At 47.2% G+C, this 19,002-nt stretch overlaps 1 protein-coding gene across 2 annotated transcripts in view; it reads right to left on the minus strand.

The window, feature by feature from the left end:
* arhgap31 (Rho GTPase activating protein 31) overlaps positions 1 to 19,002 on the minus strand; it is a 120,568-nt gene that overhangs the window by 44,901 nt on the left and 56,665 nt on the right. For both annotated transcript variants that reach the window (XM_078408921.1, XM_078408920.1), the window contains exon 3: positions 3,421 to 3,565. In XM_078408921.1, the coding sequence (XP_078265047.1) occupies positions 3,421 to 3,565 (145 nt within the window). The remainder of the gene's footprint in view (positions 1 to 3,420; positions 3,566 to 19,002) is intronic.

Here is a 19,002-nt window from a genome sequence, read left to right on the forward strand (position 1 = left end):
ATGTCTGCCGAGCGATAGGTGGATACATGTGGGGGGTGGGGGGGGTGGGGTTGATAGGCAGATGGGTGGAGTACATGACAGAGGTTAGAAGTGAAAACGAGGCATATGGGTGTCAGATTAGAAGAGTGGAAGACTGAAATGTAAAGCCAGAGGGAGGGATGTAGGTGGAAGAAGACATAGGGAAGGAGAAATAAGATGGATAGATGGATTGAAGGATAAGGCGGGGAATCTAAGATCTAATCTAAGGAGGGGGGGGGGCAAGGGAAAGAGACAGTGTTCGATGGGGCATTACTTGAAATTGGAGAATTCAATGTCCACACTGTTGGATAGACAAAGAAGGGTTCCGATCCAAAACATCTGCTGCCTGACCCACTTAGTTACTCCAGCATTATGTGTCTTATCTTCGGTATAAACCAGCATCTGCATTTCAAACCTGCCTAAGTTACCCAAGCCGAATATGTGGTGCTGCTCTTCCAGTTTGAGGTGGGCTCGCTCTGGCAATGGAGCAGGCCAAGGACAGAAGGGTCGATGTAGGAATGGGAAGGGGTGTTAAAATGGTTCTCAGACTGGGGAAGCAGCTGGGCTTGGCGCACAGAACGTAAGGCTGTCCATTAATAGAAACATATGGGGATCTTATAGAAACATATAAAATTCTTAAGGGGTTGGAGAGGCTAGATGCGGGAAGATTGTTCCCGATGTTGGGGAAGTCCAGAACCAGGGGTCACAGCTTAAGGATAAGGGGGAAGTCTTTTAGGACCGAGATGAGAAAACATTTCTTCACACAGAGTGGTGAGTCTGTGGAATTCTCTGCCACAGAAGGTAGTTGAGGCCAGTTCATTGGCTATATTTAAGAGGGAGTTAGATGTGGCCCTTGTGGCTAAAGGGATCAGGGGGTATGGAGAGAAGGCAGGTATAGGTTACTGAGTTGGATGATCAGCCATGATCATATTGAATGGCAGTGCAGGCTCGTGGGGCTGAATGGCCTACTCCTGCACCTATTTTCTATGTTTCTATGTGCCAACACGAGAGATAATGCACAATGTGTGGGGATTGCCAGCCAATCACACCCAATACATAACTAATCATTCCTTCGTAAGGTCTACTTGCTCAGGCCAGGTTTCCAGGACTATGGAGTAGCAGGTTTTATTGGCTCCCTTTGTGGTGCAAGTTGAATCTCTGTCAAAGTTGTGAAATTCTGATCCAAGGCAATCATATTAGGATTAAATATTATAATGCAACTGTACATGCCAGTGGCCTGGCCTTGCTTGTTCAGCCTGAGATCTGGACACTTCATAAATCAGACACATAAAGGGGTCCATCTGCTTTTTGTTGCTCCTGCATTTACCCTTGTGTGCACTTTCGCAATGCTGTTCATTTTACAGCCACTCATGGGGCCACCAGGAAGCCAAATGGACATGGATCACTCACAGTTCTAAAGTGAAAGTAAAAGCCTTTGCTTTGCAATGAGTAGCTGTTGAGGAAAAGTCAGTAAGCCAGCTGGCCATGAGACACAAATCCTTCATATTTGCCGAGCATCTTACACTCAGCACCATGTGAACCTCACGAGACCTGGGTGTCGTGGTACACCAGTCATTGAAAGTAGGCATGCAGGTGCAGCAGGCAGTGAAGAAAGCGAATGGTAAGTTGGCATTCTTAGCGAGGGGATTTGAGTATAGGAGCAGGGAGGTTCTGCTGCAGTTGTACAGGGCATTGGTGAGACCACACCTGTAGTATTGCGTGCAGTTTTGGTCTCCTAATCTGAGGAAAGACATTCTTGCCATAGAGGGAGTACAGAGAAGGTTCACCAGATTGATTCCTGGGATGGCAGGACTTTCATATGAAGAAAGTCTGGATAGACTCGGCTTGTATTCGCTGGAATTTAGAAGATTGAGGGGGGATCTTATAGAAACTTACAAAATTCTTAAGGGGTTTGCACAGGCTAGATGCAGGAAGATTGTTCCCGATGTTGGGGAAGTCCAGAACAAGGGGTCACAGTTTAAGGATAAGGGGGAAGTCTTTTAGGACCGAGATGAGAACTTTTTTTTCACACAGAGTGGTGAATCTGTGGAATTCTCTGCCACAGAAGGTAGTTGAGGCCAGTTCATTGGCTATATTTAAGAGGGAGTTAGATGTGGCCCTTGTGGCTAAAGGGATCAGGGGTATGGAGAGAAGGCAGGTATAGGATACTGAGTTGGATGATCAGCCATGATCATATTGAATGGTGGTGCAGGCTCGAAGGGCCGAATGGCTTACTCCTGCACCTATTTTCTATGTTTCTATGTTTCAATGTCTCTGAGCTTCAGCAATGACAGTGAGATGGACTTTAATGAGCTCATGACTGCCATTAATGGTTGAGCCATAAATTTCCAATTTGCCCTTTGTCACCAGGTGCTGGCCCCTCATTATAGACAATAGACAATAGACAATAGGTGCAGGAGTAGGCCATTCAGCCCTTCGAGCCAGCACCACCATTCAATGCGATCATGGCTGATCACTCTCAATCAGTACCCCGTTCCTGCCTTCATTCCTGCGGGCGACTTCGTCTGCACACCAGGAGTCTGGCCTCCTTGCTGAGACAGTGTGCCTACTCTCCAATGCAGAAAAACGCAAAGCCGAGCGCGGCCTCCAGCCTGAAGTCAGACTGATTCCAGCTCAGATTTCACTGGGCAGCAAAAGCCAAAGAAAGGTTTGCCGTGATGGTGACCGCTTTTTGCAAACCTTCACTCCCAGTTGCAAGTGACTAATGTCAGGATCATTTGTGGTCCCTCCCTCTCCCTACGGACCAAAGACCCCATCAGTACACGCCATCTGGGGTTGCATAATAGACGAAGGGTATAGTAGGGTCTCGACCCAAAACGTCACCCATTCCTTCTCTCCAGAGATGCTGCCTGTCCCGCTGAGTTTCTCCAGCATTTTGTGTCTATCTTTGTTGTAAACTGGCATCTGCAGTTCAGTTTAGCTTAGAGAAACAGGCCCTTCGGCCCACCAAGTCCGCACCGACCAGTGATCCTCACACACTAACATGCACACTCTTGGGACAATTTACACTTATACCAAACCAATTAACCTGCAAACCTGTATGTCTTTGGAGTGTGGAAAGAAACTGAAGATCTCGGAGAAAACCCACGCGGTCACGGGGAGAACGTACAAACTCTGCACAGACAAGCACCCGTAGTCGGGATCGAACCCGGGTTTCTGGCGCTGCAAGGGCTGTAAGGCAGCAACTCTGCCGCTGCACCACCCATCCTACACAGGGTGAAGTTTAGTTTAGTTTAGTTTCTTGTCACGTGTCCCGAGGTACGGTGAAGGGGTGGCGGGCAGAGGTTACAGTTGCACCTTGACACAAGCAACTGAGATAACATCACCCGAGGAGGAGGAGAAAGGAGCACACTGCAGAGATAGAAGACAAAGCGTACTCACTGTGAATTTCTTGTAGAGCTCATATGTGAGGAGAGGATTGGGTAACTCTCGGAAATAGAGCTTGCAGAGGGAACCCACACAGTGGATATCTTGCAGGTACACTTCCTTCGTCAAGTCAGGCAGCTGCTCGGTGCCAAACTCCTGCCTGCAACACCAGAAGCAAGAGGTTGTGACGGTGAGATATTGAGATGGACCAGACATTCACAGTGAAAATGTGGTGCCTCACAACATGGTTCACATCAGACAGAAACCCAACATGCTGGAGTAACTCAGCGGGACAGGCAGCGTCACTGGATAGAAGGAATGGGTGACGTGTCAGGTCATAGAAACATAGAAACATAGAAAATAGGTGCAGGAGTCAAGTCAAGTCAAGTCAATTTTATTTGTATAGCACATTTAAAAACAACCCACGTTGACCAAAGTGCTGTACATCAGTTCAGGTACTAAGAAGATTCAAGATTCAAGATATCTTTATTTGTCATCCAAAAACAAGTTTTTTGGACGAAATTTAGTCCAATATTAAAAGCAATAAAACAAGCAAATTACACAACCCCAACCAACACACAAAAAAAAGAAACATCCATCACAGTGAGTCTCCTCCAGTCCCCTCCTCACTGTGATGGAAGGCCAGAATGTCTTTTCCCTTCCCCTGCCGTCCTCTCCCGCGGTCAGGCTGGTGTCGTTGCCACGTTCCAGGCCGCGCCGGACGTACAATGGCACACAAACATAACAGCACATACATAAACAGTTCACAGCGCCCCCTCAGAGGGCCTCAAACGCTAGGGAGTAGAAATGGGTTTTGAGCCTGGACTTAAAGGAGAAGATGGAGGGGGCAGTTCTGATGGGGAGAGGGATGCTATTCCACAGTCTAGGAGCTGCAACCGCAAAAGCGCGGTCACCTTTATGAAGTGTCCAAAAGGAGGAGGCCATTTGGCCCTTCCGGCCATCACCGCCATTTATTGTGATCATGGGGTCAAGACCCTTCTTCAGATTCGACCCAAAACGTCACCCATTCCTTCTATCCTGAGATGCTGCCTGTCCCGCTGAGTTACTCCAGCTTTTTGTGTTGATCTTCGGTTTAAACCAGCATCTGCAGTTCCTCCTTACACAATCACACAACGTAGGTCACTTTGCTTCAGTGCTGAAGGCAAAGGTACATTTGGATATTCTGGGACCCCTATAATGTATACGGTGCGGACAAATTAGTTTTATCACGACGTGTCTGCTCTGTATTCTTTTTATGAATGTTTGCACAGGCACCAATGAATGTTTGTAAAATGCTTCAACATTTACCATAATAATACTTATCATATCATATCATATATATACAGCTGGAAACAGGCCTTTTCGGCCCACCAAGTCCGTGCCGCCCAGCGATCCCCGCACATTAACACTATCCTACACCCACTAGGGACAATTTTTACCTTTACCCAGCCAATTAACCTGGAGTGTGGGAGGAAACCGAAGATCTCGGAGAAAACCCACGCAGGTCACGGGGAGAACGTACAAACTCCTTACAGTGCAGCACCCGTATTGCTGATATCTCAGTGTCTCTTTGTCTCCATCATTAATTTTTTTTCAATACAGTAGTCTCTGATTCTTTCAATAACTGAAGGGGTCTATTTTCGGGCGGCACGGTGGCGCAGTGGTACAACTACTGCTTTACAGAGCCAGAGACCCGGGTTTGATCCTGACTACGCGTGCTTGTCTGTACAGAGTTTGTACGTTCTCCCCGTGACTTGCTTGGGTTTTCTTCGAGATCTTCGGTTTCCTCCCACACTCCAAAGACGTAGGTTAATTGGCTTGGGAGAAATGTAAATTGTCCCTAGTGTGTGTAGAATAGTGTTAGTGTGCGGGGATCGCTGGTCGGGGCAGATTCGATGGGCCAAAGGGCCTGCTTCCTCGCTGTATCCCTAAACTAAACTACTGAAAGGAGGCATCGGCCTGTTGCAAATAGTTTGTGTTCTTGCTGTGCCTGGCTCTGCATTATGGCCACTCCCCGAGAGAGCGGTCAAGCTAGAGGGTGCAATGTGTGGATTACTGCCACCATTATCCCTGTGCAATAATGCAAAACAGTATCAGGCCAAGATGAATGGTTGATTGTCCCTGAAGAAGGATGGGGAGGCTTGAACATGTTTTGGAGGAGAAACTGTCATACATGACTACCCACAATTCTGAAGTGAAGTCAATAACAGGAGGCCAATCCGATAATACGATGTTATAACCCAAAATTAAAGAGATCTCATTAAGTCAATTATAAATTGTGGAGGTCTGGTGCTGCTCTGGTAGAGGTGCTGCCTTACAGCGCTTGCAGCGCCAGAGACCCGGGTTCCATCCCGACTGTCCCATGCTGTCAGTAGGGAGTTTGTACGTTCTCCCCGTGACTTGCGTGGGTTTTCTCCGAGATCTTCGGTTTCCCCCCACACTCCAAAGACGTGCAGGTTTGTAGGTAAATTGGCTTGGGAGAAATGTTAAAACTGTCCCTGGTGCGTGCAGGATAGTGTTAATGTGCGGGGATCGCTGGTCGGCGCGGACCCGGTGGGCCGAAGGGCCTGTTTCCGCGCTGTATCTCTAAACTGAACTAAACTAAACTGAAATGAAGGCTGATGAAGCTTCACAAGTAACAGGTGTATCTGTGACATAAATCAGCCTGAGCAGCTGGCAGAGGCTCAGGTAAACACGACAAGAACTGGGGCCATAATAAATGGCAAACACCAAGAAGCACAGAGAAAAAGGTGACACATTTTTAATGTGCAACCTAATAATAACCATTACCTTCTTTGAGCAGATGTTATCAGCTTTGAGCAGCTGCAATAACAATGGGGATAACTATGTTTCCAGAACCAACAAGGGCACCTATGCCCTTGCTAAACTCTTATTTATCAGCGGCTGCTCCACCTTCAACACTAAAATCCCATTTAAAATCATCTGCACACTCCCGGGCCCAGGAATCAGCGACCTTCCCTCCCCCCTCTCTGCTGCTGGACCCTCGACTCACGGCCCACAATCACTGAGGAGAGAAACCAACCTCCTTCACAGCAACTCTCAACATCGCTTCCCTGCAAGAATCTTTAGTTTTTAGTTTAGACATACAGCGCAGAAACAGGCCCTTTCGGCCCACCGGGTCCGCGCCGCCCAGCGATCCTCGCACATTAACACTGTCCTACACCCACTGGGGGGATTTTTTTTGAAAACATTTACCAGGCCAATTAACCTACAAACCGTTGGAGTCTTTGGAGTGTGTGAGGAAACCGAAGATCTCGGAGAAAACTCACGGGGAGAACGTACAAACTCGGTAGAGACAGCAGCCGTAGTCGGGATGGAACCCGGGTCTCCGGCGCTGCATGCGCTGTAAGGCAGCAACTCTACTACCGCTGCGCCGTCGTGACCGCCCTGATGCGTCCTCAGTCCTCAACTATTCTCCCTGTACAGTCACAAGCGTGCAGCCGAATGTGGCTCTGAGTCCATCGACAAGTTTGCAGAGAGCAACACTGTGTCGGGGGTGAATCACGAGCAATGACGAGGCAGAGTAAAGGAGGGAGATAGAATACTTGGTAACATGGTGTCAGCACAACAACCTCTCCCTCGATGTCAGCAAGACTGAGGAGCTAGTCATTGACTTCAGGAAGTGTGGGTAAAGCCCATGCTCCAATCAGCATCAATGGCGTGGATGTATAAATGTTTGAGAGTTTCACGCTCCTTGGTGTGAATATTACCAACAATCTCTCGTCGACCGACCACATTGATGTAATTCCTCTGAGTTACTCCAGCATTTTGTGAATAAATACATTGACTGCCTTCAATCACTGACCGTTACCTCACCTTCTTTTTCCTTTTCTCTTCGTTTACTTATTTATCTATTTATTTTCTTTTATGTTTTAGTAAACCTTGTAAAGCGTCTTTGAGTGTTTAGAAAAGTGCTACACAAATGTAATGCATTATTATTATTATTATTATTATTATTGATGTAATTCCTCTGTCCCTCTTGTGATGTATATGTAATGTAAATGCCAGTGCCCCCTTGAGGCCAAGAGCAGAAGCTGGCCAATGGGCTTGTGCCTTGTGACTGAGGTCAGGTGACCTTCCTGGTGAAGGATCAGTAATAAAATCTTCTTACAAGATGTCGGGCGTATATTCATTGTGCTAGCCACAACAGGGTCTTACAGAGTACATTACACCTCTGTCCCTCTCTTCCCCTTCCCCTTCCCAGTTCTCCCTCTATCTTCCTGTCTCCACCTATATCCTTCCTTTGTCCCGCCCCCCTGACATCAGTCTGAAGAAGGGTCTCGACCCGAAACGTCGCCCATTCCTTCTCTCCTGAGATGCTGCCCGACCTGCTGAGTTACTCCAGCATTTTGTGAATAAATACCTTCGATTTGTACCAGCATCTGCAGTTATTTCCTTACATGGTAACAGATTGGAAGGCACATCCACACGTCTTCATCGTTAAAAGACTGGGAAAATCTGGCATATCGCCCGTGACAGGTGCTCCTCAATTTACAATGGGGTTACGTTCCGATAAACCCATCGCTAACCCAAAATATCATCTGTCGAAATGGATTTAATATTCCTGATCACGGGTTGCTGCCGTTGCACAGCGTTTACACCATTGTAAAGTCGAAAGATCGTAAGTCGAAGCATCGCTAGTTGGGGAATACCTGTAAACTTCTACAGATGCAGCACAGAAACATAGAAACATAGAAAATAGGTGCAGGAGTAGGCCATTCGGCCCTTCGAGCCTGCACCGCCATTCAATATGATCATGGCTGATCATTCAACTCAGTATCCCGTACCTGCCTTCTCTCCATACCCACTGATCCCTTTAGCCACAAGGGCCACATCTAACTTCTTAAATATAGCCAATGAACTGGCCTCAACTACCCTCTGTGGCAGAGAATTCCACAGACTCACCACTCTCTGTGTGAAAAAAAACTTTCTCATCTCGGTCCTAAAAGACTTCCCCCTTATCCTTAAACTGTGACCCCTTGTTCTGGACTTCCCCAACATAGGGAACAATCTTCCTGCATCTAGCCTGTCCAACCCCTTAAGAATTTTGTAAGTTTCTATAAGATCCCCCCTCAATCTTCTAAATTCCAGCGAGTACAACATACGGGGGTTTCCACCACAGCCTGGTTTGGGAACAGCTCTGCTAAGATCGCAAGATATTGGAGAGAGCTGTAAATGTGGCCCAGTCCACCATACAGACCAGACTCCTCATCGGTGAATCCATCTCCATCTACAATCCATGCTGCCTTGTAAAAGCAGCCAACATAATCAAAGATGTGTCCCACCCTGGTCATTCCTTCTTCTCCCTGCTCCCGCTGGGCAAAAGGTACAAAAACTTGAAACCGTGCCGTACCAGAATCAGGAACAGTTCCTTCTACTCTGATTAGTTTAGTTTAGAGATACAGCGCGGAAACAGGCCCTTCGGCCCACCGGGTCCGTGCCGACCAGTGATCCCCACACATAAACACAATTTTGAACATCACTATCTGAAGCCCATTTTGTTCAAGTTTAAAGAAGAAGCTAATCCTTGTCTAAAAAGCCATGCCCAGCTTGAGTTATCCAAAGAAACAATTTTACAAAAGAGTGGCTAATGGAAAATGAATTACTCTGCCAACTGGGAGAGTAAAATTCCTGACCTCTGGGAATTTCCCAATAGTTTTACTGTATCTCGGAACTGGACTATATATCTCTGGAAATTTGAAAGTAATAAAAATGCAAGTTCTAACTGTTATATCCAACAAATCAGGCAGACATGTAAAAAATATCCTAGAATATATTTAGTATAAGAAAATAACTGCAGATGCTGGTACAAATCGAAGGTATTTATTCACAAAATGCTGGAGTAACTCAGCAGGTCAGGCAGCATCTCGGGTGAGAAGGAATGGGCGATGTTTTGGGTCGAGACCCTTCTTCAGACTGAAGAAGGGTCTCGACCCGAAACATCACCCATTCCTTCTCTCCTGAGATGCTGCCTGACCTGCTGAGTTACTCCAGCATTTTGTGAAAGGAATATATTATTATTATTAAATTAAAAGTTCGTTGTTCTCTAGGGTGAAAATCAGGGACTGCCATTCTCAGGGTGACAATGCCAACCTCCAACAGCCAATGAATTTAGATTTGATTTATGTCACTCGATGTGCACCGACAAATGAGAGAACCATTACAAAATACTGCTTTTCCTGAGTTTAGAAAATAATTATCTGTTTCTGTTTTCCTTTTCGACACCACAGAGTGGTGGGTGCCTGGAATGCGTTCGGGCTGGTGGGAGAGGTCAAAAGGTCATAAGGAATAGGAGTAGAATTGGGCCATTCGGCCCATCAAGTCTACTCCGCCATTCAATCATGGCTGATCTATCTCTCCCTACTAACCCCATTCTCCTGCCTTCACCCCATAACCTCTGACACCTGTACTTATCTAATATTTTATCTCTGTACCACTCACTCTCCTGACATCAATCTGAAGAAGGGTCTCGACCCGAAACATCATCCATTCCTTCTCTCCAGAGATGCTGCCTGTCCAACTGAGTTACTCCAGCATTTTGTGTCTACCTTCGATTTAAACCAGCATCTGCAGTTCCTTCCTACACAAGGAATCTATGTATCTCTGCCTTAAAAATATCCACTGACTTGGCCTTCTGTGACAAAGAATTCCGCAGATTCACCACCCTCTGACTAAAGAAATTTCTCCTCATCTCCTAAAAGAAGTCCTTCAATTCTGAGGTTGTGACCTCTAGTCCCAGACTCTTCCACCAGTGGAAACATCCTCTCCACATCCACTCTATCCAAGGCTTTCACTATTCTGTACGTTTCAATGAGGCCCCCCCTCGTTCTTCTAAACTCCAGCGAGTACAGGCCCAGTGCCGACAAACGCTCATCATAGGTTGAAGGTAGACCTACTGATTCCTGGGATCATTCTTGTAAACCTCCTCTGGACCCTTCTCCAGAGCCAGCACATCCTTCCTCAGATATGGGGCCCAGAATTGCTCACAATATTCCAAGTGTGGCCTGACCAGCGCCTTATAGAGCCTCAATATTAGGCAGACACGATAGTGGCATTAAAGAGGGTTTGGATAGGCGCATGGATGTGCAGAGAATAGAGGCCCATGGATCACATGCAGGCAGAGGAGATGCGTTTAACTTGGTATCATGTTTGACGTGGACTCTGCGGCTACAAGGCATGCTTTTGTACTGTACTGTTCTACAAAACGTATGTTTTGATGAAGTGATCTTTTCGTCAAGATTCTGTAAGATAACTAACACACCGGAGTGTCAAGTAATACAGCCAACATTCACGGTCTAAGGCAAAGAAAATGGGAAATTGAATTTGGACAATACTTTGCAGTGTTGAGGTTGTATCAGAATTCTGTCCCAAGGTACCAGTTGAAATGCAAACCATTTAGTTTAGTTTCAGTTGTAGAGATACAATGCAAAAACAGGCCCTTCGGCCCACCGAGTCCACGCCGGCCAGCGATCCCAGCACACTAACTCTATCCTACACACACTAGGGACAACCTACACTTATACCAAGCCAATGAACTTACAAACCAGTAGGTTTATGGAGCGTGGGAGGAAACCGAAGATCTCGGAGAAAACCCACGCGGTCACGGGAGAACGTATAAACTCCGTACAAACAGCACATGTAGCCTGGATCGAACCCGGGTCTCTGGGGCTATAAGGCAGCAACTCTACCGCTGCGCCACCGTTCTGCCCGGCCTTGTTCTGATCTTTTGTTCTCCAGTATGAGCCGGGAGCATTGCCACTTGACCTCTGAAGGAACCTGCTCCCTTTCTAGTAACAGAGGCCTAGAATAGCGGAACAGTACTGATGGTTTCACCATAAACGTAGTCAGTACGAAGGAGCTTTAAATCTAAGTTGTTTGCGATTTTTGATGAAAGCATTTACTGAATGCAACATATTGCTCCATATTGAGATGCAGAAGATAGACACAAAAGGTTGGAGTAACTGAGCGGATCAGGCAGCATCTCTGGAGAAAAGAAATGGGTGATTTTTCGAGTCATGACCCTTCTTCAGATGCAGATTCAGTATGTAGTGGGGATAGACACAAAATGCTGGAGTAACTCAGTGGGACAGGCAGCATCTCTGGAGAGAAGGAATGGGTGACGTTTCGAGTCGAGACCCTCGGTCGAGACCCTTCTCCTGAAGAAGGATCTCGACCCGAAACATCATCCATTCCTTCTCTGCAGAGATGCTGCCTGTCCCGCTGAGTTACTCCAGCTTTTTGTGTCTATGGTTTAAACCTGCATCTGCAGTTCCTTCTTAGACAGTATGCAGTGGAATTGGATTCCAACAGAATAAGGGACTGGAGGACTATGAAGATTATATGGAGTGGGAGGTGTAATTGGGGAAATTCTACGAACAATTGACACAAGGTTGAAGGGCTGGATAACCTCCTTTGGTGTTGTGTGACTCTCAGCAGCAATAGAGACGGATGGGCCTGCAACTCACAGCTATTTGCAGCTGTGACTCTGAGAACCCACTTGGTGGAACACTTTGGTGTGACACCCACCTGCGGATGTGTTCAGCGTGAGACAGCGGGTGTGGGAGTTAGTGAGATGAACCACACTGCAGCCTGTTATTTGTGAACTCTCTCAACTTGCCTCAAGCAATGCTAAAAGTAACGTGACCTGCCCATGGCTAAACGAGCTCCCACGGTGACTGACTTACTCGAGGTGTTTCATGGCTGGTTGCAAATATTACTGACTCAGAACACCAATGAAAATATCTATCAAACACTATCCCCAAAATACGACATGTGTCATACATAATACTGGTCCACAAACGATAATTCATGTTTTCACATTGTTAATGGTCGTTTCATGTGCCTGACTGCTGGTTGCTATTGCACTAAGGTTTGGTGACAGGAAGATTGGCGTTTTAGATTTTAGATTTAGAGATACAGCGCGGAAACAGGCCCTTCAGCCCACCGGGTCTGCGCCGCCCAGCTAACACTATCCTACACACACACTAGGGACAATTTTTTTAACATTTGCCCAGCCAATTAACCTACATACCTGTACGTCTTTGGAGCGTGGGAGGAAACCGAAGATGTCGGAGATAACCCACGCAGGTCACGGGGAGAACGTACAAACTCCGTACAGACGGCGCCCGTAGTCAGGATCGAATCTGAGTCTCCGGCGCCGCATTCGCTGTAAGGCAGCAACTCTACCGCTGCGCCACCGTCTTTCAGCCTTTGAAGCACATGGAGCGGTCATAGCACCTGTTGGCCCTTTGTTGCTTGGTAATGTAGGAGAATGGGTGCTGGAATAACTGTTTTAACTTTGGCTACTTAAGAAGGAATGGCTCTGTAAATATTAATAGCTAAGGGGATGACATTAGGCAATGTTTTAGTTCAGTTTAGTTTAGCGATACAGTGCAGAAACAGGCCCTTCAGCCCATCGAGTCCGCACCGACCAGCGATCCCTGCACATTAACACTATCCTACACACACACATGGGACAATTTACAATTTTATCAAACCGACTAACTTACGAACCTGTGCATCTCTGGGATGTGGGAGGAAACAAGAGCTCCAGGAGAAAACCCACACAGGTCACAGGTCAACATCGAACCTGGGGCTCTGGCGCTGTAAGGCAGCAATTCTACCGCTGTGCCATTGTGCCGTTTTGTTGAATTTGTTTTGAAAGGGGGTTCACATGAACCTATCAATAATGTGTCTCTATTATTTCTCAGCACAATTGCAGCTCAATTATTTGGCGGGATAAGGTGAGGAATATTTCTGTGCTGAGTAATTCTGTGCCTCCTTTCCAGTTCTGCTGTCTTATGCCACGTTTCTGAAGGTGAAGGTGGTGTGGAATGGAATAGTGCCGCGGTCCTGAGTCAGGTGCAGCAAAATAATACGTCCATTTTGTATCTGTCTCAAAAAACATTTCAGTCCCTTTACAGCACCAGTATTCCCATCTGCTCAATGCCTATCCTCATTCTTGATGGTATATCGTAGAGGTGATGGTGAGGTTGGGACAGGTTTGGTGGTGTGAGACAGCCAAAGAAGAATTTCCAACCCTGGATTTACCCAGGCTAGGGTGTAACAAGGTGGAAAAAACAGACTTAGAGCTATAGAGTCACTGTCCAGGCCTCCAGCGACTCCTGGGCCTACAATGTCCAGGCCTACAGTGTCTGGGCCTACAGTGAGCCCCGGGCCTACAATGTTCAGGCCTACAGTGTCCGGGCCTACAGCGTCCGGGCCTACAGCGCCCCCTGGGCCTAATAGGGGACAAGTGCGGTCCTGCATGGGAAAACCCAGGTTGCCCATCTACGCATGTGTCATTTGCATGATTTTGACCCATACATCCCTTGAAATCAGGAATGAGTAGGCTAACCTATGATGAGCGTTTGTCAGCACTGGGCCTGCACTCACTGGAGTTTAGAAGAATGAGGGGGGACCTCATTGAAACATACAGAATCGTGAAAGGCTTGGATAGAGTGGATGTGGAGAGGATGTTTCCATTAGTGGGAGAGTCTAGGATTAGAGGTCATAGAATTAAAGGACGTTCTTTTAGGAAGGAGATGAGGGAAATTTTATTTTGTCAGAGGGTGATGAATCTGTGGAATTATTTGCCACAGAAGGCTATGGAGGTCAAGTCAGTGGATATTTTTAAGGCAGAGATAGATAGCTTCTTGATTAGTACAGATGTCAGAGGTTATGGGGAGAAACATAGAAACATAAAAAGCAAGGGAGGCCATTCGGCCCTTCAAGCCAGCACCACCATTCATTGTGATCATGGCTGATCATCCACAATCAGTAACCTGTGCCCAACTTCTCCCTTGGTTCCACTAGCCCCCAGAGCTCTATCTAACTCTCTCTTAAATTCATCCAGTGATTTGGCCTCCACTGCCTCTGTGGCAGAGAATTCCACAAATTCACAACTCTCTGAGTGAAAAAGTTCCTTCTCACCTCAGTTTTAAATGGCCTCCCCTTTATTCTAAGACTGTGGCCCCTGGTTCTGGACTCCCCCAACATTTTTTTTATTATAAATTATTATTAAAAAATTTTTTAGCATGGAAACAGGCCTGTCCGGCCCTACCAGTCCACGCCGACCATTCTCCCTGACCTAGTCTCATCTACCTGCACTCAGACCATAACCCTCCAATCCCCTCCTATCCATATACCTATCCAATTTACTCTTAAATAATAAAATCGAGTCAGCCTCCACCACTTCCACCGGAAGCCCATTCCATACAGCCACAACCCTCTGAGTAAAGAAGTTCCATTGGGAACATTTTTCCTGCATCTAGCTTGTCCAGTCCTTTTTATAATTTTATATGTCTCTATAAGGTCCCCTCTCATCCTTCTAAACTCCAGTGAATACAAGCCTAGTCTTTTCAATCTTTCCTCATATGACAGTCCCACCATCCCAGGGATCAATCTCATGAACCTACGCTGCACTGCCTCAATTACAAGGATGTCCTTCCTCAAATTAGGAGACTAAAACTGTACACAATAGTCCAGATGTGGTCTTACCAGGGCCCTATACAACTGCAGAAGAATCTCTTTGCTCCAATACTGAAATCCTCTTGTTATGAAGGCCAACATGCCATTAGCTTTCTTCACTGCCTGTTGTACCTTCTGGACTCCTTCTGCAACCATTTCACGTTCACATGTCGATTCATCCTTTGCACTCTATAATTTTGTAATGATAGTTTATGCGTGTTCTTTATGGAAAATACTTCTTAATTGATTCTGGGATTTGGATATCAAAAAGGAGGCAGGAATGTTTTGCCCTCTCCACCACCCATGAGAAGGTGGTGACAGCATTCTTCAACGGTTCCAATCCTTGTGGACAATGCCATCCCATGATGGAGTCTGAAGAAGGGTCTCGACCCGAAACGTCACCCATTCCTTCTCTCCAGAGATGCTGCCTGACCCGCTGAGTTACCCCAGCATTTCGTGTCTATCCCACAGTGTCATAGGGTACAGACGTGGCTTTAGTGCAGTGGTCATGAATAAGCAGCCATGCATATTGAACTCAGGATGTTTTGTTTCTCTCTGGGGCCTTGAGAGTGACAATGTTTCCATCTACGCACTGTCCTTTATTTTCACAGATCATGAGCTCAATAAGTGTTTTCAGACTACGGTGGCCACTGCATTTTGTGGCACTTTCCCAACCACTTCATTTGCGAAAGAATGCATGACAAAAATCAAAATATCTCTCTCGATTTTTGGGTAAGAACGAATGTCTCAACACAAGTGCGGTTCAGATGCTTGTTTCAATAGTATATTGAACTATATTATTCTCAAGTCAAGTCAAGTCAATTTTATTTGTATCGCACATTTAAAAACAACCCACGTTGACCAAATTGCTGTACATCAGTTCAGGTATTAAGAACGAACATACAATGGCACATAAATATAACAGCACATACATAAACAGTTCACAGCGCCCCCTCAGGGGGCCTCAAACGCTAGGGAGTAGAAATAGGTTTTGAGCCTGGACTTAAAGGAGTCGATGGAGGGGGCAGTTCTGATGGGGAGAGGGATGCTGTTCCACAGTCTAGGAGCTGCAACCGCAAAAGAGCGGTCACCCCTCAGCTTAAGCCTAGACCGCGGGATAGTGAGTAGCCCCAAGTCGGCCGACCTGAGGGACCTGGAGATAGAGTGGTGGGTTAGAAGATTTTTGATATGGGGGGGGGGGGGGGGGGGGTGGTGCGGGGGAAGCCTGTTTAGGGCTTTTATGTGAATAGGAGGAATATATAGAATATTATTCTATAGTATAAATCGGGTCTCGACCCGAAACGTCACCCATTGCTTCTCTCCAGAGATGCTGCCTGTCCCGCTGAGTTACTCCAGCTTTTGGTGTCTATCTTCATCTTAAATATATTCTAAAGTTATTTCAAACTTATTTTTGAACTGGAAGTGAGAGGAAAGACCCTACCTAATTGATGGGTGAAGTATTCTTCAAAGAGTGTGGCGGGCTCTTTTTAACCTGACTCTGTCCGTTACAAAAAAAAAAAAAACAATCCATGGCCCTATGATGAATGCTCTTAATGATAGCGGAGTCAGGGGGTATGGGGAGAGGGCAGGAACAAGGTACTGATTGAGAATGATCAGCCATGATCACATTGAATGGCGGTGCCGGCTCGAAGGGCCGAATGGCCTACTCTTGCACCTATTGTCTATTGTCTATTGAAAGATCCTTTAAGAGGCTGAATTTGTTCCATGCACTGGGATGGAATTGTTGGGAAGTCAAATCACTTGGAAATGTGAGAAAGATCAGCTGAGAAAAACTTTTAATCACTTGCATATTACATTGTGCACTGCAGTTGATCAATCAGTTCCAATAATAAATACTAATTATTTATTATACTTGCTTAATGTTTTAAACGTGAACATGAGATCTGTTATCAGTCTGCATCAGTCTGAAGAAGGGTCTCGACCCGAAACGTCGCCCATTCCTTCTCTCCCGAGATGCTGCCTGACCTGCTGAGTTACTCCAGCATTTTGTGAATGAGATCTGTTATGATGTATTATGAATTTTGAAGATTGAATTGAAATCTTGATAATAAGATCTCGTATGCAAAAAACAATCTGATGATAATTGCTTTCAGTTCAGTTATTGAAAGTGTTCCTAAATTCTAACGGAAATGTTTCAAGAGTATGGGTAACTTGAAAGCAAGCACCAAAACTGAATCAATGTAGGCTTTAAAGATTTAAATGTTAACAAAATATAGAACAAAACAAGTTAAAATAACTTTTCAACAAATAGTGTCTCCTCTGAACCTTTTCCCAGGGTGGAGGAGGAGAGGCATTGGAGGGTAGATCGCCGGAGATGGTGAGGTCCGTGATGGTGCTGATGATTAAGGTCCGGTGTTTGTCGGTGGGGTCATGGTCCAGGGACAAGTAGGAAGAGGTGTCTGAGAGTTGACGTCTGGCCTCGGTCCGGTAGAGGTCAGCACGCCAGACTACCACAGCACCTCACTTGTCAGCGGGTTTGATGACTAAGTCCGAGTTGTTGCGGAGTGAGTGGAGGGCTGCACATTCAGGAGGGGAGAGGTTAGAGTGAGTCAGGGGAGTGGAGAATTTGAGGCAGTTAATGTCACGCAGGCAGTTGGGGATGAAAAGTTCTAGTGAGGGTAGTTGGCCAACCAGGGGGGGTCCAAGAGGAGGGGGTCAGCTGGAGACGGGAGAAGGGGTCATCACTGGGGGGTGAGGACTCCTTCCCATGGAAAAAGGCTCGGAGGCGGCGGAAGAAGAGCTCCACGTCATGGCTGACCCAGAACTCGTTGATGTGGGGGAGGAGGGGAACAAAGGTAAGGCCTCTGCTGAGGACACATTCCCAGGGTAGTAATGTCAAGGATTAGAGGGCACAGATTTAAGATAAGAAGTGCAAACTTTAGAGGAAATGTGCAGGGCAGGTCTATTACACAGAGAGTGGTGCACTGCCATGAGAGGTGGCGGACATTTCTACGATAGTGGTATTTTAAAAGGCTTTCAGATAACAGTATAACGGTATAACAGAGCTTTATTTGTCATTCGGTACCGAGGTACCGAACGAAACTACATAGCAGTCATAAAAAAAAGAACACAAGACACATGACCCCAACACAAACGTCCATCACAGTGACTCCAAACACCCCCTCACTGTGATGGAGGCAACAAAACTTCCACTCTCTTCCCCACGCCCACGGTCAGACAGCTCGTCCCCGACCGACCCGCACAGTCCCCGCAAGGGGATGGAAGTCCCCGCGGCCGAATCGCACCGGGCGCCGAAACGTCTCGCGGCCGAGCCGGGCGACGAAAGGCCCCGCGACCAAGCCTTGCGCAGCTAAGTCCCGTGGTCGAGCCGCACCGGGCGATGTTAAGTCTCGCGGCCGAGCAGCACCAGCGATGAAAAGTCCCGCGGCCAAGCTGCACCGGGCGATGCAAAGTCCCGGCCGCACCGGGCGATGTTAGGCCCCGCAGCCGAGCTGCACCGGGCACTGTCAAGTCCAGCGGCCGAGCCGCACCAGCGATGCAAAGTCCCGCGGCCAAGCCGCACCGGGCGATGAAAAGTCCCGCGGCCGAGCCGCACCGGGCACTGTCAAGTCCAGCGGCCAAGCCGCACCGGGCGATGTAAAGTCCCACGGCCAAGCCGCACCGGGCGATGAAAAGTCCCGCGGCCGAGCCGCACCGGGCACTGTTAAGTCCAGCAGCCAAGCCGCACCGGGCGATGTAAAGTCCAGCGGCCGAGCCGCACCGGGCGATGTTAGGCCCCGCAGCCGAGAGGAAGAGAAAAGTTTCCCCCACCCCACCCCACCCCACCACCCCCCACCCACACCACCACCCCCCACACATACACAACCAAAAAAAAATATACAAAAACCATCCCAACACCGACACACAACAAAAAAAAAGGAAAAAAGACGAACAGACTGCTAGCAAGCCGCAGCCGTTAGGCGCCGCCACTTCCGCTTATGCACATGCACTAGATGCACAGACTCCCTTGCCTAGAGTAGGGGAATCGAGCACCAGAGGACATAGGTTTAAGGTGAAGGGGAAAAGATTGAATAGGAATCTGAGGGGTAACTTTTTCACACAAAGAGTGGTGAGTGTATGGAACAA

The sequence above is a fragment of the Rhinoraja longicauda genome, chromosome 12, assembly GCF_053455715.1.
Source record: "Rhinoraja longicauda isolate Sanriku21f chromosome 12, sRhiLon1.1, whole genome shotgun sequence".
Lineage (NCBI taxonomy): Eukaryota > Metazoa > Chordata > Chondrichthyes > Rajiformes > Arhynchobatidae > Rhinoraja > Rhinoraja longicauda.